This window comes from Camelina sativa, chromosome 11 (genome assembly GCF_030686135.1).
Source record: "Camelina sativa cultivar CO46 ecotype springtype chromosome 11, ASM3068613v1".
In the NCBI taxonomy this organism is placed as follows: Eukaryota; Viridiplantae; Streptophyta; class Magnoliopsida; order Brassicales; family Brassicaceae; genus Camelina; species Camelina sativa.
The window spans coordinates 13,551,092-13,571,366 of record NC_141890.1 but is presented as its reverse complement, the minus strand read 5'-3'; the positions used below and the strand labels follow the sequence as shown (position 1 = coordinate 13,571,366).

The 20,275-nt window shown below is 45.1% G+C and overlaps 3 protein-coding genes across 3 annotated transcripts; 2 read left to right on the top strand and 1 right to left on the bottom strand.

Annotated features, from left to right (window-relative positions):
* The first annotated feature begins 1,709 nt into the window (after positions 1–1,709).
* Positions 1,710–2,846, top strand: LOC104727968 (putative aquaporin TIP2-2). The gene is made up of 2 exons (XM_087475778.1): positions 1,710–2,159; positions 2,358–2,846. The coding sequence occupies exons 1-2, from the start codon at positions 1,782–1,784 to the stop codon at positions 2,730–2,732; spliced, it is 753 nt and encodes a 250-aa protein (XP_087331904.1). The 5' UTR covers positions 1,710–1,781; the 3' UTR covers positions 2,733–2,846.
* A 4,503-nt stretch (positions 2,847–7,349) lies between these two features.
* LOC104793859 (uncharacterized) lies at positions 7,350–9,074 on the top strand. Its single transcript, XM_019246252.2, has 3 exons — positions 7,350–7,472; positions 7,557–8,131; positions 8,206–9,074. Exon 3 carries the CDS (start codon positions 8,227–8,229, stop codon positions 8,890–8,892), a length of 666 nt encoding a protein of 221 aa, XP_019101797.2. The 5' UTR covers positions 7,350–7,472; positions 7,557–8,131; positions 8,206–8,226; the 3' UTR covers positions 8,893–9,074.
* A 3,589-nt stretch (positions 9,075–12,663) lies between these two features.
* LOC104727965 (uncharacterized) lies at positions 12,664–16,149 on the bottom strand. The gene has a single exon (XM_087472393.1). The coding sequence runs from the start codon at positions 16,144–16,146 to the stop codon at positions 12,664–12,666; it is 3,483 nt and encodes a 1,160-aa protein (XP_087328519.1). The 5' UTR covers positions 16,147–16,149.
* Positions 16,150–20,275: the final 4,126 nt, after the last annotated feature.

Sequence of the window (20,275 nt, the reverse complement as noted above, 5' to 3'; positions counted from 1 at the left end):
TTATCCATAAACCACTTTACTAATAATGTGAAATGCTAGGGGACGGAAAAAGTAATATAAACAACCGTCCGATCCGCTCTGCCAAAATTTATTTAATGTCACCACTAATTAATGTATATTACTTTTCTAAGATTTAAAAGTTTCCATTTCAATAGGTCTTATATATACAACTGTATTTTGTGTTTGTTGTAATAGTATAATCTATATTATTATTTTTGAAGTACATTTGTGTTATGTCCTTAAAGTTTTTGATTATTTAATTTGTTTTATTTACAACATTAACCTCTAATTACTTTTCTAAAATAACAATTCTTGTAAACTTATTTAATGGAACTATTTAAATCGATCTAATTTATTACATTTATTGCCATAAATAGCTTGGCAACATCTATACATTTTGATTTTTCCAAAAACAATTCTACGCATTAAATTTTTAATCTCATAAAAATCTCCAAACCTATTTTAATAGATCTTTAGAGACTGTATGATCTCTTAAATTTAAATGACACAACCGAGTTTGAGTAACAAATGATTACAATCGCAATAATTATTATAACGTTAATAAAGTTTATAAAAACGAAAATCCAACTTTAGAAACTCAATAATCGGATATATTTAACTTTAGAATCAAGAAAAACATTTAATATAATATATACCGTGCTAAAAAACTGAATATTATTATGCGATAATGTTATCAACTCAAATAGGAAAACACTAAAATCTCTCTTTTATTGTTACGATAGTAAACTCCTTCCTCATCAAACATTTTCCATGTATAAATATCAACTTCACAAACAAAACACAACACACAACCAAAACCACTAATATGACGGTTTTGAAACACGGGTTAAACCACTAATATGATGGTTTGTTGTTATATAGTGGGACATGTTATTAACATGACAGTTTGAATTAATATTAGTATAAAAATAAAATATTATTAATTCTGTTTTGAAACACGGGTTAAATCTTCCTTTAATTATTTGTTCAATACCACTAATATAAGAATATTAGACATATTAAATCAGGGTAATTTTAACTAAAATTTTGTAAAACAATTAAATCATTGGTAAAATTGTGACTTAATCCGACAATAGCTTATAAATTACATATTTATGTATTTATTTCCCTTATTATTGTTCTAATAATTGGAAATCCAAACAAAATTATTATTTAATTAAACAAAATAAACTAAATATAAAAAACAAAAAAAAAATTATAATGTTATTATTTTTTAAAAAATTGGTTAAAATCTAGTTTTATGTTAATATCTCTAACACACCAACTCCAAACAAAGCAACGGTGGTATTTGATTTAACTCCTAATCCCTATTAATATTTTAGGCTTTTGGCAACTCCCAAAACTAATAAGATACAAATTCTAAATTAACAAAAATAAAAAACAAATATAAAAGGATACAACCATTTATCATAATTTTTGTGCAACCGAATTAATTTAAATGCAGGATACTAACATGACAACAGACCACTCTTATCCCCACATATTATGAAATACCTTACCCATCATTTTCTTAGCATTATGCTTATTAAGTTATTAGTCGTCTTTAATCATTTTCGATGTCACTAATCCTCAAAAGCGATTAGTCTAAACACATGGCGGTTTGGGCGGCATTCGATGGTGACGTGCCACGTAGAGTAAGGCCAACAACTTCATTACCTCTCTTTCCTATATAAAGTCATACTCATACATAAACAGGCCCAAAATACAGAAATAGAAAGAGCTTGTAACCAACCAAAGTCAAACACTTAGAGCTATTCAAAATGGTGAAGATTGAGATTGGAAGTTTGGGTGATTCCTTTAGTGTGACATCTCTTAAGGCTTACTTATCTGAATTTATCGCAACTCTTCTCTTCGTGTTTGCTGGCGTTGGCTCTGCTATTGCTTTTGGGAAGCTCACATCCGATGCAGCCTTGGACCCGGCTGGTCTTGTCGCTATCGCGGTGGCTCACGCCTTTGCCCTTTTCGTCGGTGTGTCAATAGCCGCCAACATCTCTGGCGGTCACCTTAATCCCGCCGTGACCCTTGGCCTTGCCGTCGGCGGAAACATCACAGTCATCACCGGTTTCTTCTACTGGATTGCTCAATGCCTTGGCTCCACCGTCGCTTGTCTCCTCCTTGCTTTCGTTACCAATGGCGAGGTACCCAAAAACATTCGTATTTGCGTCTATAGTATTAAAATCTTGAGTTAGTTCGGATTGTGAATGTTTTGTTCAAACACAAACGACCGTGATTAAAAAATGTTATGGCGGTTTCAATATCCGGTTAGAAAAAATCCGGTTTGGTTTAGAAGGTTATATGGATTAAACTGAGGATGTGTTTATTTCCCGGTCATGCAGAGCGTACCGACCCATGGAGTAGCAGCCGGTTTAGGAGCTGTTGAAGGAATAGTGATGGAGATTGTTGTGACTTTTGCTCTGGTCTACACAGTTTACGCCACGGCGGCTGATCCCAAGAAGGGATCGCTCGGGACCATTGCTCCTATCGCTATCGGTTTCATCGTTGGAGCCAACATCCTCGCCGCTGGTCCATTTAGCGGTGGTTCCATGAACCCGGCCAGGTCATTTGGACCAGCTGTTGTTAGTGGTGACTTCTCTCAGATATGGATCTACTGGGTGGGTCCACTAGTGGGTGGTGCACTCGCCGGACTCATCTACGGCGATGTCTTTATCGGATCCTACGCTCCAGCTCCCACCACAGAAAGCTACCCTTGATCAATCATGTACGGTTTTAAGTTGTTTGGTTTGCTTTTTTGCTGTGTGAAAATGTTTCTGTAACGGATCAAAGTTGTACGTGTTGGTTAAAAATAAGAAGAGTATATTTCAAAATTTCTTGTTTTTTTTTTTTTTTTTTTTTGGTGTGATTACACTTTCATGCATTCGTTACTTAATTCCAAACGTATTTTAGTATACTCATTCCAAAATGGATAAAACTACCTGTTTTTGACTATCCAATTATTACTTGTCAAGTACTCCTACATTTAATTTCATGATACTAAAATCACATCAAACATGATATACATGAAGAATTACGTACGTTGGATTCACGTTAATTTAAAAGATAGCAATTTTTTCAATACTGTACTCCAGATACAGAAAGACCTCATGATATCGGATTAAAAATATCAAATAGTGAGCCACACACTATCTTCACTTGAAATGCAATACTTTTGCAGATTAAGAAAATAGGAACAAACTGCTATTGACAGAGTAATCTCAAGACCATCACCTGCTTTGACTAACCGAAGTAAAACGATATAGGTCCCCTGTACCGTTTGCTTTTCCCCATCTCGCGCTCTCTTCACCTTCACTCGATGAAATTGAATATGTAGCAGCAAAAAGCAGCCACCAGAAAAGAAAAAAATATATATCAAATGAAATCCAAGGCAAGAATCAAGAAAAATAGGAAACTTAGTTTGATGCTAGACATGGGTAGTCAAAAACCACTTGTATGTAAAGGAATACTAATAATCTGAAATGGGTTGTAAAAATTAATTAACCTCATCAAATTAAATGCCTTAACTAATACAGAACTATGTCTCATGCCACATCCATGTCTCTGCAGATCAAATAGGATTAGCTTACAGAAACAAGCAATAGCCCTTTAATTACAAGCAATCAACAAGTCAAAATACCAAGCAAATTGATCAATCTTAGTGCTACTGTAGCGATCAATTTTAGAGACCCAAATCTACTGAAAATGTAGTGCAATCACTAAAAATTTATATACATTATATAGTATATGTTTTAAATTGTAATTTAAATCTGATGGTAAAAAGGAAAAAGAAAAAGGAAGAGTAAAGAAAGGCCCATTAGGGTTTGGATTTAGCAAGAGTATAAATATATATATGGCGATTTGAGAAAGTGCGAGAGAAATCAAAAGCCCTAGGCAGAGATAGAAAAAAAGAAAAATCATCGACAAAGATGTCTTCCTCGGCACGAAGCGCGTACAGAATCCGATAGCAATCAGCGCCAATGATTTCATCAAGATGGAAAATCGGGTGATTGGGGATGGTCCGCCACCGTCTCCGGAGACCATTGGACGCGTCTATGAACAAGTTTTGAATGAAATCGCCGGCGATGATATGGAACTCCGGGGTCGTCTCATCGATAGAGCTTCGGCTAATTTCAGGGTTCTATACAAGGTCCGAAACCAATGGCTTGCTGAGGAAGCAGCGAGGGGAGATACCTCATCGAACTCGGTACGTAGCAACAAGGTGAAGGCTGATGAGGTGGACGTGGAGGAGGAGGCTAGTGAGGGCACGGAGAAGATGATCTAGTACCACGCCTTAAGTTTTGCGATCATGATGTGGGACTTACTTTGCTTGTTTGTTTTTAAATCGTATTTTTTTTTCCATTACATAAAGTTCAACCAAAGCCTTATATTGATTTTAGGGGATGTATTGAAAAGCTCTTAACGTACCTGTTTGTACTGGGGATTGCACAACACTAAATAAATATCGATTTTAGAGGGAAAGAGTGAAGTTTGTTCTTTATTAACGATAGGAATGCGAGGTCGTCACTAAAACGAGTCAAGATCGTGCTCGTCAGTTCACAGGAGAACTAACGAGTGAGTCACGACGAGCTCGGAAGCTAACAGAAAATTATACAGAGAATAACAAGAGTTTTTAGACGCAAAGTATTGCTCTCGGGGTATTGTACGCGAGTCCTCCTCCTTTCTCCAGCGAGTACTGTTTCTTTATATAGTGGACTGTAGACCGAGGGTTTTCTAGGGTTCCCATCGTGAATTCCCGAGATTGCCCTTTACGGATTATTAATGACTTGCATCCATTTTGGTCGGGCCGAAATCACAGAATTCGTCTTGTTGGGCCGAATGGCATATTGGAGCGCAGCCCATGTCCAACAATAGTCCCCCCCTTAGTCCGGAGAGCGTCAGTTTTTCTGCGATCGGCGGGCATGCTTGATTTATTTGTAATATGCCTGCTCGGCGTAGATCGTCTCGGATTGCTTCTGGGAAATGAAATTGCTACAGTGATTCTTCCACAATCTCTTTTGTAACTTCTTCTGAAATTTCTTCTGTAATTTCCAGATTCATTTTTCGAGAGGCACTGGGAAAAATCCTTTGGTCTTTATTCTGAATGCGGTTTTCAATGATATCCCCGAAAAAGAGAAGAGAGTCGCGGATTGAGATGATGGATTTGACAGTAATTTTTCCATTTTATTTACTTATTTATGCACCTTTTTCCTTCCCATTTTCTTCATTTGCTCCTTCCTCTTCATAAAAGGTAATTTCTTCTCTCTCTCATTTATTACTTTCATGCTTTTACTTCTTTCTTTGGTCGATTGCATACCCAAAACCCTAGCCGCCGCCCGTCGATTATTCCTGCTTGTGAGGTCGCCAATGGTTGATCAGCCGGATCCGCCGTTGGTCGTCCATCGAGTTGAGCTATCAGCGCCTAACGACCTTAGAGATTTCGAGGTCGGCCGGAGTGAGACCCAGCTCGGCGAGGAGATTCGAGTGGAGAGATCTGAGGTCGGCGGATCCGAGCTCGGCGGATCTGAGCTCGGCGAGTTCAGGGTTCGGCGGATTGCGAGGTTTCCTGCGAGTGAGGCATTAGGTAGTCCCTCGGAGATTGACGCCGAGGTCGGCGGTCGAGTCGTTGGTGAGGTCGGCTCGAGGATTGGAGATTGGCGTAGGGATGTCGATCTCGACATGGAGAGCTGGCGGGCCGAGGTCGGCGACGATGGAATCCGGGATCTGGTGTTAGGTAGTTCTCGCGTGGTTGGGAGGGACCGGCGAGATGAGATCGAAAATGAAGATCTACGGAGTAATTCGAACGCGTTCGGCACTTCTTTTGGGATCGATATGGTCGGCGGGCCCGAGGTTGGCATACCCGAGGTTGGCGTACCCGAGGTCGGCGTACCCGAGGTCGGCAGACCTATCGGTGGGTTTGATACTACAACCGCGAGGAATCATGAGGATAAGATTGATTTCGAGGGCGGAACAGTTGAGATGGGAGATCGGCGAGGAGGCATGAACGAGGTCGGTGGTTCCGGGACAGGCGGATTCAGTGGCCCAGAGCTCGGCGGTCATGGGATCGATGGTGAACTCAGCTGTGACGAGTTCGATAGAGCTCGGCGAACTTGTGAGCTCGGCATTGAAGAGTTTGGTGGCAAATCGCTGCTTGGCATAAACGCGGATTCGTCAGGTGGTAGTGAGCTCGGCATGGGGCATGTTCGGCTGAGAATTCAAAGCTTGCAGGTTCATGAGACCGTGGTTGGTGCCGAGCTAAGTAAGCGGCTAGATGGGTCTCGTTCATGCGGAACTGGGGTCGGCATGGAGGATTTCGGAGGTCACATTGATAATTCTAATCGCGTTGATTCTGACGCTTACTCTGACGATGGCGATCTCGATCTTATGATGGGGGGTCGCGAGGTCGGCTCGCTTTGCAGGAAGGTTGGCCGACCTTCTACGAGTTCTCGTGTTCCCGCACGTGCGCGTGGTAAGACTCTTGCGGGGATCCGACGCGCTTTCACGAGGGAATCTGGTACTGGCTATAAGAATGCTTTCGATGACGTTGGTGTTGACATTGGAGCAGAGTGTGGAGATTTCGACAGTTTGGCCAATGACTACGATTTTGCTGATATTCTCGAATTCAGCGAAGATAGCGACAGTGGTTCTGGTGGGAGTCCTATGGACGTTGTCCCGGCCGAGGATACTGGTCCTCATTCAGCTGTTTTGGGTCTTAGTGTTGCATCGATTGGTGTCAGTCTTTCAGCCGGTCCGGCCGATCACGGTCCTTCGTTGTGCACATCGGATACTATTGCCGAGATGATGCGGTGGTGTAAGATGCCCGAGGGTTTGGTTTTCCGATCTCCTAAACCCCACGAGCGTCCTTGGACGCCTCCGGCAGGTTTTATCGCCCTCTATGAGCATTATTTTACTGATTGCGGTCTTTGGTTTCCTCTGCCGGAGTTTTTGACGCGTTACTGCGCGAGGCGTAAGATAGCTATCTCTCAGCTTTCTGTGGGAGGTATCCGCAACGCAGCTGGTTTGGCGATACTGGGTACCGATTGTGGCGTCGAGGTTGATGTACATTTCCTTGAGTAGGCTACCAGGTTTACGAAAGTCAGAGGTAGTCCGGGGTACTTTTATACTAGTGCTAAATCGGGTTATCAGATCGTCACCGGAGCTGAGAAGAAGATTCGTCATTGGCAGCGTTACTTTTTTTTTTGTCAAGCTAGATGAGACTTCGGTTGACAACCTCGATATGTTTTACGCTACTGAGTGGAATATGGTTCCCGGTAGCTTTGCTGTTTCTTATCCTTACTTGTTGATTTTCTTTGATTGGCTTCTAACACTTATCTTGTTTTTGTTGTTGCTTGCAGAGCCTGTCGTTCGCTTGCGTGCTCATCCTCCAGGTTTTTTCGACAATCTCAGGAAGATCTGAGCGAGAGGGGCGATTGATTGGCCTTCGATTACTCAGAAATCTCGTGAGTTTCTTGCTTGTTCTGTTGTATCGATTGTTGCTCTCCTTAGTGGTTATTGGGTCGTCACATTTTTGTTTTCCTTTTTAGGTCTACCGCGCTTAGGGATGGGAAAAGTTAACACTCGACTTCCTCGATACGCCGATTAGTTCAAGAAGGCTGTTGATGCTGGGTCTTCTTCGCGCGCTGCCGACACTGAAGTCGTTGACCCGTCAGCCGACGGAGATGTCGATCTGCGAGTTGCAGGAGATTTGAGATTGTCGGAGGTAGCCGCTACCCGCGCCGACAAAAAGGCTGCCAAGGTTCCTGCTGTCGTTCCGCGTGCGCAGAAGTCGCGTGGCGAGGCTTCTGATGCCCTAGCGATCGTCGCCGCTGATTCTGGACGTCCTACTCCATCGAGGAAAAGAGCTTCTCATGGTGAGGTGGTTGCTCCCGATCCCGAATCGTCCAAGAGATCTAGGAGGGATGGCAAACCGCGCGACACCATTGAGATTGATGATTAGTTCTCCTTTTCTTACAAGACAAAGGATGAGTTGTTTATCAACAACGCTACTGCTTGTGGTGAGCTTGCTAGCAAGGTTCGCGGCTCCTTCGACCCGCTTCCCTCTGTGGGTTCTCTCTATGATCCCGAGCTGTATCGGTCGTGGGCTCGGAAACACTTCCAGGTTGGTATTTCTCTTTATGTTCTTGATTGGCTTTTCCCAATTATTATCTTGATTCTTTATTTCTTGTGTTTCAGGATGGTGGTGGTGTGAATCGTATGGTCGTCTCGTACGAGCGTCGCATTGCCGAGCTGGAGAAGCAACTTGCTGATTCTCGTACCTCTGAACCATCGAGGAGATCGGCTGAGGAGCTTCGTCAGGATCTCGATAAAGAGCGAGGGGTTTCTGCTGTTCTTACGAAGCAAACTGCCGGTTTCAGGAAGCAAGTGGCCGATCTCAAGGCTTCTCTTAACGCTTCCCGCTCTCGTCTTGAGCAGTTTGAGGTTGATCACGCGTTTCAGAAGGCGCAGTTGCAGCAGCTGCAAGCAGAGCGCCATGGCATCGATGTCGAGGTTGCCGACTACAAGTCTCGTATTGAGAGGATGAGGAGGCATATTATTGACAACAGAGCGGCGCAGGAGTCTCTTCTGACTTTGAGCCAGGTGAGCGGCACCTATGATTGTCTTCAGGAGCTGGTGAAGAGTGGTACGGTCATTCCGTCGAAGACTTTGCTCGGCTTGGAGGCTGACGTGAAGATGTGGGAGGAGAAGGTTCTTGGTTTCGATATTGCCGATGTTTTGGACAGCGACCTCGAGGCTCTTCCAGAGACCGCGATCGTTCCTACGAACCTTCAGGCGGTGGAGGTTCCCGTGGTTGTAGGAGAGGAGGTCGTCATGGCAGGGGCACCTGCGGGCTCGGGCGCTCAGGTTGCTGCCGAGCAGTGACTTGCTTTTGTCTTGTTTTATTAGAATCTATTCCCGTTTTGTAGCGGATGTTGGGTCGTTTAGACGATGTATTTTCTTTTTGGGACCTTGCATTATCGTTGGATTGACCGGATATTGAGCCGTTTAGGCATTGTACTTTTCCTTTTTGGAACTTTGCTATGTTTTATCCTCTCGTTTTTTGACATGCGTTGATCGTTTGATGGATGTGGTCTTCGAGGGTCACTGTATTGGCCACTTCACCTTGAAAATTGTATCTTTTGTTCTATAAATTGCTCCTCAAATGCTCGTTTCTTGCCATTCCGCTTTTCCAACCATTTCTCTCTTTTATTTTTTAAGAAGTAAAAGAAAATCACTCTTTCATTTTTGAGCGGTTTGAGGTTGGCATTATGCCTGTAACCACGAGAGCGACCTGGCTAAGGAGAGCGCGAGAGCGGCTTGCTGCGAGATCGGATGATGTAATTCGTTCCGATCTCGAGTTTTATCGTGCTTGGATCCAGAGGTTGAGAGCCTACACTCTAGCTTTGCGCCGTAAGTTCGAGCTATGCTTCCAGTTTGATCATGTGGATGGGACTGTTGCGTATCTCGAAACTATGATCGAAGAGGGGTTCTTCGTTCCGAAATGGAGATGGGATCGTTTGCTGGAGGAGCGTTCTCGTCGTGAAGCGGCAGTGATTGCAGTGGAGATTCCTGATCTCGAAGAGGGTGATCTTGAACCTCTTAACACTAGACCATTCGAAAGTAATGCGGAGATCGATGCTTGCCGAACTCGGATCGACGTATTGCGTCGTTACATTATTCAGCTAGAGTGCACAGACTATATCTTTGTTGAGGGCAACCGTGCTGAAGGAATCTGCACGTACCTTGAGAGCATGGCTGCTAGAGGTGTGGACATTCCACTGGACACGTTGGAAGGTTTGCGTAACGATTGCCGAACCTTTCGGGAGACGGTCGATGGGCTCGAGTTCGATGTGCCCTCTAATGCTGATCTGGGGATAGATGATTGATCGTCTGTGCGCGATGCTTATGCCGAGCGTGGCTTTATGTTGCTTGTTTTATTTTGAATCTATGCCGAGCGTGGCCTTTTGTTAGTTGTTATTTTGAACTTGTGCCGAGCATGGCCTTTTGTTAATCGTTATTTTGAACTTGTTCGCTCTTTGGTTATGGAATAAAATTGCGCTTTTCCTATCTTTGGTATCGAGTTGTACTTTACGGTGCAAGACGTCTCTTGGCTTATCCTATTACGTGTGTCGAATACCAAATGTTTAGGGTGGTAATCGAGATGAGCTCGTCATACCTTTTAGGTGCGGCCCTGGTGTCCGGCTTACCCTGTGTTTGCCACGAGGTCGGCAAGAAAGTGCGAGTGAGAACCCGGCTTATACAAACTTAACCGCCTGCTAGCTGAATGCGATCTGGGTCGGCTTATTTTTTGCGGATTATTTCGCCGCTGCATCCATGAGGAACGCGTTTTAAATCGTTCCCTTGGCCAGAGGGTCAATGTAAGAGCTGGACATCTCGCTGAGACGGACTCGTTCGAGAGAGCTCGTTTTTGTTTTAAAGTTTTCAAACTTTTGTTTTTATTTTTATTATTATTACTAATTTTTTTTTTTTTTTTTTTTTTTTTTTGGTATAGCTGTGCCTTCTGACGGGCTGCCTACGTACCATTAGAAAGGGATCAAGCCATTCGTAGTTCGTATTACAGAAGTTGAGCTCGGTAGTACGAGCGGTTTTTTTTTTTTTTTTTTTTTTTTTTTTTTGACGATGCTTCGTCTTCTAGTGGTAATAACGTTTCAGGTTTCCGGAATTCCATGAACGGGGGATGGGGGTGCCATCCAAGGTGAGGAGCTCGTAGACGCCGGGAGTGACAACCTTGGAGATTAGGTATGGGCCTTCCCAGTGGGCGCCCATTTTACCGGCATTTAGCTCGGCAGTGTTTTCAAAGACTTTCCTGAGGACGAGATCACCTTCATCGAAGTGGCGAGGCCTGACTTTCTTGTTATAGAACTTCGCCGCTTGTTGCTGATAGTTCTGGATTCGGGTGAGTGCTCTGCCGCGCTCCTCTTCGAGAGTATCTAGAGTATCGAGCATCATTTCTGTGTTCAGAGCAGGGTTATGGACGAGCATAGAGCGTCGCAGGGTTGGCACGCTAATTTCCTCTGGTGCAAGTCCCTCCATTCCGTACGCAAGGGAGAACGGGGTCCGTCCTGTAGATCGGCGGGGGGAGGTACGGTGCGACCATAAGACACCATCGAGCTCGTCAGCCCAGAGACCTTTCTTATCCTCAAGTCGTTTTTTGAGTCCGTCAATGATTGTCTTGTTGGTCGCCTCGGCTTGTCCATTTCCCTGCGGGTAGCGAGGAGTAGACTTGCTCAGGCGAATTCTCCATTTCACGCAAAAGCCTTCGAATTGTAGTGAGGTAAACTGTGTGCCGTTGTCAGTGACGATCTCGTACGGGAGTCCGTGTCGACATATAATGTTTTTCCATACGAACTTTTGGACTTGCTCAGTTCCGATTTTGGCAAAGGCTTCTGCTTCGACCCACTTAGTGAAATAATCCGTCATAATCAGGATGTATTTCTTCTGACGAGAAACGGGGAGTGGTCCGACGATATCCATTGCCCACCTCATGAAAGGGTATGGCGGCGTTGTTGTCCTTAGGAGCTCGGTCGGCGCGTGGATGATGGGAGCGTGGCGCTGACATTTTTCGCACTTTGCGACAAATTTCTCGCAATCATCGTTCATGGTAGGCCAATAATGACCATTGTTGCGTATGCGCATTGCGAGCGCGCGAGCCCCAGAATGATTGCCACCGGAACCCTCGTGGACTTCTCTCATTACGTCATCGACTTCTTTGGGACCGACGCAGGTCAAGAGTGCGCCAGATGCAGTCCAGCGAAAAACGTTACCATCCAAGAGAGTGTAATGTGCGCAGCGGGCCCGAAGGCGCCGAGCTTCCCATTTGTCGGACGGAGCAATGCCATCGGCGATGTAGGAACGGATATCTGCTTGCCAGTCATATGATCGTTCTTTTGGTTCGGAACTGGTCTGCCCTTGATTGACGGACTCGTGCTCGGCAGATACTTGTCCTGTTTCTCGTTCGGCAGAAATTCGTTCGGTGGATCCTTGTTCGGCGGATTCTGATTCTTCAGCTATTTGTTCGTTGGATATCAGCTCGGTGGATTCTTGTTCGGCGGACTCTGATTCTTCAGCTATTTGTTCGTTGGATATTAGCTCGGTGGATTCTTGTTCGGTCGACTCTGATTCTTCAGCTATTTGTTCGTTGGATATCAGCTCGGTGGATTCTTGTTCGGTCGTGCTTCTAACAGAAGTCGATGGCGCAACGGCCAATGGTTCAGAGATACGCAATGTTAGCACAGGAGGACCCTCACCTGTTCTTTGTTTCGTTGAGGATGGCATGTTGATGCTCGCATTCTCCATAACCTTTTTCTTTTTATAATCTTGAGCAATGGGATCGATGTTCGTTGGGAGATTGATGCTCGGCTGATCAATACTCTCGGCAGGAATGATTCGACGGAGGTCGGGGTCGGATGTTGAAGCGAGGACGGCCAGGGCGTCAGCTGGAGCATTGTCGCTACGAGAGATTTTCGTCAATTCAAACGACTCAAATGAGCCGGAAAATTCCTGGACAACCTTAAGGTAAGCGTCCATTCGGTCATTCCTGCATTCGTAATCGCCGCTGAACTGGTGAGTTACTAGTTGCGAGTCGCAAAAAACTTGTAACTTCTTAACCCCGATTCCACCTGCCAATCTCATTCATGCGATCAGGGCTTCATACTCGGCCTCGTTGTTTGAGGCAGTGAAGGCGAGCCGGAATGACTGTTCGAGTACTTCTCCTGTCGGCGAAACGAGATGTATTCCGATCCCAGAGCCGTGTCGGGAGGAAGCACCATCGACGTGTAACGACCATTTCTCTGCGCGCGGAGCCCCTGATTCTAGTTCAGGGGAGAGCTCAACCAAAAAATCTGCGAGTACTTGAGATTTCGCACAAGTGCGATTCTTGTATTCGATATCATATTCGCTTAATTCCACTGCCCATTTGGCCAGGCGACCTGATTGACTCGGACTGTGTAGGATGGTCCTCAACGGCTGGTTAGTTAAGACTTCAACAGTGTGAGATTGGAAGTATGGACGTAGCTTCCTAGCCGAGATAACTACGGCGTAGGCGAGCTTCTCCAAGGTTGGATATCGGAGCTCAGCTCCATCGAGACTTTTGCTCACATAGAAAATGGGATGCTGATCTCCCCTGTCCTCTTTAATGAGTACACCGCTGACCGCCGAGCTGGAGACAGCGATGTACAGGTAAAGCGTTTCCCCCTGATCAGGTTTAGCTAGGACTGGAGGAGTAGCGAGATAGTTTTTGAGCTCCTGGAAGGCAGACTCACACTTATCATCCCACTCAAACTTTTTGTTGCTGCGAAGCAGCTGGTAAAACGGTAGACACTTGTCGGTAGATCGTGAGATAAATCGATTGAGGGCGGCGATTCGCCCAGTAAGTCGTTGAACTTCTCGAGTATTTCTTGGAGATGGTAGGTTGGTAAGCGCCGAAATCTGTTTCGGGTTAGCTTCGATACCCCTCTTGGTGACGAGGTATCCTAGGAACTCTCCAGAAGTTACGCCGAACGAGCACTTAGCTGGATTCAGCTTCATGTTATATCGGTTGAAAACTTCAAAGTACTTAGCGAGATGTGAAACGTGGTCGGCAGCGTGAGTTGATTTCACCAGCATATCATCGATGTAGACTTCCATTGTTCGGCCGAGCTGGTCTGCAAACATCCGGTTGACAAGGCGTTGGTAGGTCGCACCAGCATTCTTCAGGCCAAACGGCATAACCTTGTAGCAGTAAGTGCCTTGATCGGTGATAAAGGCCGTCTTTTCTTGATCGTTTTTATGCATCATTATCTGGTTGTACCCGGAGTATGCGTCCATGAACGATAGAAGCTCGTTCCCCGCGGTCGCTTCGACCAGTTGGTCGATTCTTGGTAGAGGAAAGCTGTCTTTTGGGCATGACTTGTTAAGATTGGTAAAATCGACGCACACCCGCCACTTGCCGTTCTTTTTCTTCACAACTACTGGGTTACTTAACCAGTCGGGGTATTTGACTTCTCTGATGGACCCAGTCGTGAGTAGTTTTTTGATCTCTTCGTTAACGGCGGCCGAACGCTCTAGCCCGAGTTTTCTTCGCTTTTGCTTGACCGGTTTGAACGTTGGATCCACATTGAGTTCGTGACATGTTATGGTGGGATCAATTCCGGTCATACTGCTCATGCTCCATGCAAAGGTTTCGACGTTTTGGGACAGAAACTTTACGAGCTCGTCCTTGATAGTCTGCGGCAGGTCGACACCGATCCCCATGCAACGAGTCGTGTCGGAAGGGTCGATGTTTACCTGGATGATTAGCTCGGTGTTGGGACGGACGCGACCATCTGGCTGCTCGGCAGGGTCTGAGATTGCGAAGGTGCGGGCACTGCGCTGTTGTCGTTCGATGATGAAGCAAGTTCTGGCGATCAACGGGTCTCCTCGTAGCGTGAATATTCCTCTTGAGGTTGGAAACTTTACGCACTGATGGTACGTCGACGCCACAGCTTTCATCCTATACAACCATGGAGTCCCCAGGATGACGTTGTAGACGATTGGTTTATCGATGATGGCAAAATTGATGCAGTGCATCGTTCCGCCTACGTAGACTGGTAGCATGATCGTACCAACTGTCATAACCGTGTTGCCGTCAAAGCCTGTGAGGGGTTGGACGTCATGATCGGCCGTTCGCAGGTCTACCTCCATCTGAATTAGTACGTCTTTGAAAATGACGTTTACCGAGCTGCCAGTATCAATCAAGATTTTGGTGACTATGCTTTCACCAATTGTCATCTCGACTACGAGGGGGTCGTTGTGCGGCCCAGCTAGGCCTGACGCATCGTCTTCTGTGAATGTGATCGGCTCATAGGTTGTAGTCGGCGGTGTACTTTGAGCCATCCAGTCCCGCTTCACTTCTAGTCCCCGCCGATAAGCTTTGATGGAACGCACCGAGTCTCGGCAAGTCGTTAGGCCGCCCATAATCATATTAATTCTTCGGCGCGGAGCTGGAGCATTTGGGTCGTCGACCGGCTCGGGGTTCCCTTTAAGGGTTGGTGCTGGGGGCGGGGGCAGGGGTAGGGCCCTTGTGATGTGCTGTGGCGCGGGAGCTATGCTGTACTGCCTACTGGGGTTTTCGTCCTCAGGGTTAAAAAATTGACTATCTCTGTGGGCCGTTGTTAGTCGTCGCTCGTGTTCGACGTCAATGTGGCCTCCCTTGAATTTATCCAACAGTATTTGCTGGAGGGTGCGGCATTCTTCAGTGGTATGCCCTGCTCGTTTATGGTAGTTGCAGTACTTCTTTCCACCCTTACCCGATGGGTCCCGGACCCATTTGTTATTCCAGGGTTTCGATGATGACGCCTGGGGGTCCTGATCGCTAACAGCGAACGCTTGAGCTTTCTTTGCTTTTTCCAGCTTATCAGCGTATTCCTTGTCGAAGTGCTGACGAGGCTCATGATGCTCGTCCTGTGCCTTTTCCTTTCCTTTGGCCGATTTTGAGGTTGGCGGTTCTGGCAATGGTCGGTTCGCTCTCGATGCGCTTTCTTCGTCCAGCTCGATGTACCTGTTGGCGCGGTGTAACGCGTCGTCGAGGGATAGGGGCTCGTGGATGATGATGTCTTCCCGAAATCGGGAACCGTGAGTAAGAGCATTACGGAGAGCTGAGATTGCTGTGTCGTCGGCGATCGAGAGTTTCGAGACTATTCTTTTGAATCTCTCCATGAATTCCCGGAGTGACTCGTTGCTTTGTTGAAACATGTTCCAGAGGTCGGCATTCGAGGCACCTCGAATCATGAACGTGGAATGGTGTTGTAGGAAAGCAGTTGTTAGCTCGTGATAGCTTCCGATCGAGTTCGGCGGGAGTCGGGAGAACCATCCTAAGGCCTCGTGGGCCAAGTTTTCAACAAATAGCTGGCAGCAGCCAGCTTCGTACTCCTCCTCGCTGAAATGAGCTCGGCCAATCGCAACACTCATTGAAGTTAAGAACGGTTTTGGATCATCCAATCCATTATACGGGGCGAACTTGAATTTGTTCACGTAATGAATGCGAACGCGGGAGATCCGTGCTGTAAATGGCGAGCGCTGGACTTCGTCCAGTACTCGATCGAGATTGGGAGCGGAGCTCGTCGCCCGATGTACTCTCGAGGAGAGCTCGTGGAGCATCGTCTCGAGGCGCCGTATTGTTTCATCCTTGAGGTCTCCCTCAGACTGTCGGGCCGGTAATGTCGGAATCCGTGGGCTTCGGCTCCGCTGGCCTTGACGGTCCTGGTGTTCGTCAGCTTGTTCCCGCCTGCTACGTCGATCGATGGATCCTACGACTATAGACGTTGGGCGGCGTCTGTGGCCTTCGTAGCGTTCTTCGACGGACAGCGGCGCAGGGGGCGGTGGATTCGCGTGCTGCTCGCCATGGTCGTTCTCGTTCCGGCGCTCGTTCCGTCGTTGCTGGAGCCTGCTTATTTGATTTTGCGATGCTTCTTGTGCCGCCACGATTGCTTCGAGCCGTTCATTTGTTCGCGCTTCCTGACCGTCGAGTCGATCGAGTATGACTTGCATCAGGTCGTCGAGCCCGCTCCTCTGGATGGGCAAAGCATTGGGGAGAGTGGCGCTGGGGTGAGCGGCGGCGTTGGTGAGAGTGGCGCTGGGGAGAGCGGCAGCGCACGTGAGGGCGGCGCTGAGGAGAGCGGTGGCGTCAGTTACCAGCTGGTCGGTGACAGGTCCGGGTCCGGCTGCAGCAGTTGTAAGAGGCTCGAAGGGCGCGTCGGGCACTGGCGGAGGTGGCGTGCTCGGCAAGGGGCCTTCGGCTGAGACGGTTGAAGAAGGTAGAGGTGGTACGGTTCGTGCTCTCGTTCGCCCCCATCGCTGCTCCGTTAGTTGCTTCGTCGGTTGCTCCGTTGCTTCGTTGAGATCGTCGCTAGGGTTCGTCATGAATCTTGAAATTTCGAGGAAGTGAGGACCGTCGGTTTTGATTCGTCAAAAAGAAGTGTTCTACTCTTGCCCCACGGTGGGCGCCAATTGTTTGTACTGGGGATTGCACAACACTAAATAAATATCGATTTTAGAGGGAAAGAGTGAAGTTTGTTCTTTATTAACGATAGGAATGCGAGGTCGTCACTAAAACGAGTCAAGATCGTGCTCGTCAGTTCACAGGAGAACTAACAAGTGAGTCACGACGAGCTCGGAAGCTAACAGAAAATTATACAGAGAATAACAAGAGTTTTTAGACGCAAAGTATTGCTCTCGGGGTATTGTACGCGAGTCCTCCTCCTTTCTCCAGCGAGTACTGTTTCTTTATATAGTGGACTGTAGACCGAGGGTTTTCTAGGGTTCCCATCGTGAATTCCCGAAATTGTCCTTTACGGATTATTAATGACTTGCATCCATTTTGGTCGGGCCGAAATCACAGAATTCGTCTTGTTGGGCCGAGTGGCATATTGGGGCGCAGCCCATGTCCAACAGTACCCTAACTTATTAATGGTTTAGATTCCGTCTCGTCCTTAGTTCTCATGGTTGTATCCTTCAATGCATAACTTTCATAACATAAGCACCGATTAATAATAATTAGTGATTGGTGTTTGCTTTAATTTTTTCTTAAACAATGATAAGATATATTGATTGTTTTGTCTTGCACAAGACACCTTAATATACCCCTAGAAAGGGACTTAATTTTCCTTAGAAGATCAATGATAATTCTCAGCTCAGCCCAAATAATGGTCACTGTGGATAGGCGCTTGCTTCAAATGGGCCATTGGACAAGTAGTTTAGGCCTTCTAACTATAATATTAGGGCGTGTGATTCGGAACTCCGGGTCGTGTCATCGATAGAGTTACGACTAATATTAGGGTTCTATACGAGGCTGCTGACGAAGCAGGAGATTAATGTTGGAATACAATCCAAATCTCACATCTGAAGTTTGATAAAACTATCCTTAATATATAAAGGGTTAGGGCCAATCTACTGATTGCCAATTGGTTTTTAGTTAGAAACCCAAGATAAAACCAAATTTAACATGGTATCAGAGCCCAAGGTTAAAATTCTGGTGGACCTAGAAAAGTGGATACGGACATACCTCTTGTTAACCCGAGTAATGGAGGCCCAAGAAGGGGTTTATTATTGGTCCAAGTGGGATCGGTTCGAGATCGAGTTATCATCTCGAGGAGGCGTGTTAAAATCCCATATGTTGTCCTTGGTTTGAAGGGGAGATTGTTGGAATACAATCCAAGTCCCACATCTGAAGTTTGATAAAACTATCGTTAATATATAAAGGGTTAGGGCCAATCTACTAATTGCCAATTGGTTTTTAGTTAGAAGCCCAAGATAAACCCAAATTTAACAGAGATACCTCATCGAACTCGGTAAGGAGCAACGATGTGAAGGATGATGAGTTGGACGTGGAGAAGGAGACTAGTGAGGACATGGAGAAAATGACTACTAACACACCCTGAGTTTTGAGATCATGATGTGGGATTTTTACTTGGCTTGTTTGTTTCTTAGAGAGAGTTATTGGTTCTATGATTTTAATGGATTTGGAAATCCAAACAAAAGTCATGTGTTATTCAATCATTGATTTTAAAATACTTATCAAAATTATGTGTTGTTGGTTCTATGATTTACTAATACTTGTTAAAATTCTATGTTATTCATTTAATGATTTGTTTTTGGATTTCAAAATCCACATTATGTTTTAATGGATTTGAATGGATTTGAAAGTATAAAATAGAAGGATTCAAATCCAAGGATAAAACATGTTATTTCAAAATCCATGTGTTTTGATTTTTAGAATTTATAATCCCATATGAATTTAGAAATCCATGTGTTTTTTTTTTTCTGATCATGTTTGCATAATCAACTGATTAACCGGCTTATACGGGAAAGACCATATGTGATTTTCCTGGTGCGAAGACATTATCTAATATCTAATGTCTTTTAATACTTTTGTCACATGAATTTTTGGTCTTGTGTAAACAAATTTCCAAACCCTTTCGATCGATGATCCAACATGCAGTGAGTGAGTTTGCTTTCTTTTTAAAGGAAACAATCTCTATCTTGGATAACTTTTTATCAAGACTCTAAAATCTAATGCTACAAAACCTGACAAATGAAAGAAACTGCTCCCTGGAAACATTGGAATTAATTCAGAAATTAAATAATGACCTCAGCTGCATAGTGTTCTTGTCCTCAAGAAACAGAAAAACTGCCAGATCAAACAGTACATATATCAATGCTCAATGCCTTGGCTCCATCGTCGCTTGTCTCCTCCTTGCCTTTGTTACCAATGTCGTGGTACCTAAAAACATTCGTATTTGCTTATTAATTAAAATCTTGAATTAATTCGGATTGGTAATGTTTTGTTCAAACACAAACGACCGTGATTAAAAAATGTTATGGCGGTTTCAATATCCGATTAGAAAAAAAATCCGGTTTGGTTTATATGGATTAATAAACTGAGAATGTGTTTATTTTGCCGGTCATGCAGAGCGTACCGACCCATGGAGTAGCGGCTGGTTTAGGAACTGTTGAAGTAATAGTGATGGAAATTGTGGTGACATTTGCTCTGGTTTACACAGTCTACGCCACAGCGGCTGATCCCAAGAAGGGATCGCTCGGTACCATTGCTCCTATCGCTATCGGTTTCATCGTTGGAGCCAACATCCTCGCCGCCGGTCCCTTCAGCGGCGGTTCCAAGAACCCGGACAGGTCATTTGGACCAGCTGATGTTAGTGGTGACTTCTCTTAAATATGGATCTACTGGGTGGGGCCACTAGTCGGTGGTGCACTCGCCGGACTCATCTACGGTGTCTTTGTTGGATATCGTACGCTCCAACTCCCACCACAGAAAGCTACCCTTGATCATTCATGTACGGCTTTAATTTGTTTGGCTTGCTTTTTTTGTTGTGTGAAAATGTTTGGTCCGAATATGAATGATTGAATGTGGAGAAACGGATCAAAGTTGTACATTACTTTGTGTTGGTTAAAAATAAGAATTGTATGTATATCAAAATTTCTTGTTTTTTTTTTTTTTTTCATATATATGATCATTGATTACACTTTCTTGCATACGTTAATTCTAAACGTATTTTAGTAAACTCATTTGACATCCGATGATGGCTAAACTACCAGTTTTATGACTATCCAACTAATACACCAAGAATACATTAGTAATGACTTTCAAATTCATTAGAAAGTCCACGTTATATGCATTAGAAATTTTTTAGAATTCCATATTGCTCAAAGAATTAGGATAATGCCTATAAATTTAAGGCCGATTTGAATCTCATTTAAAATGCACAATTTG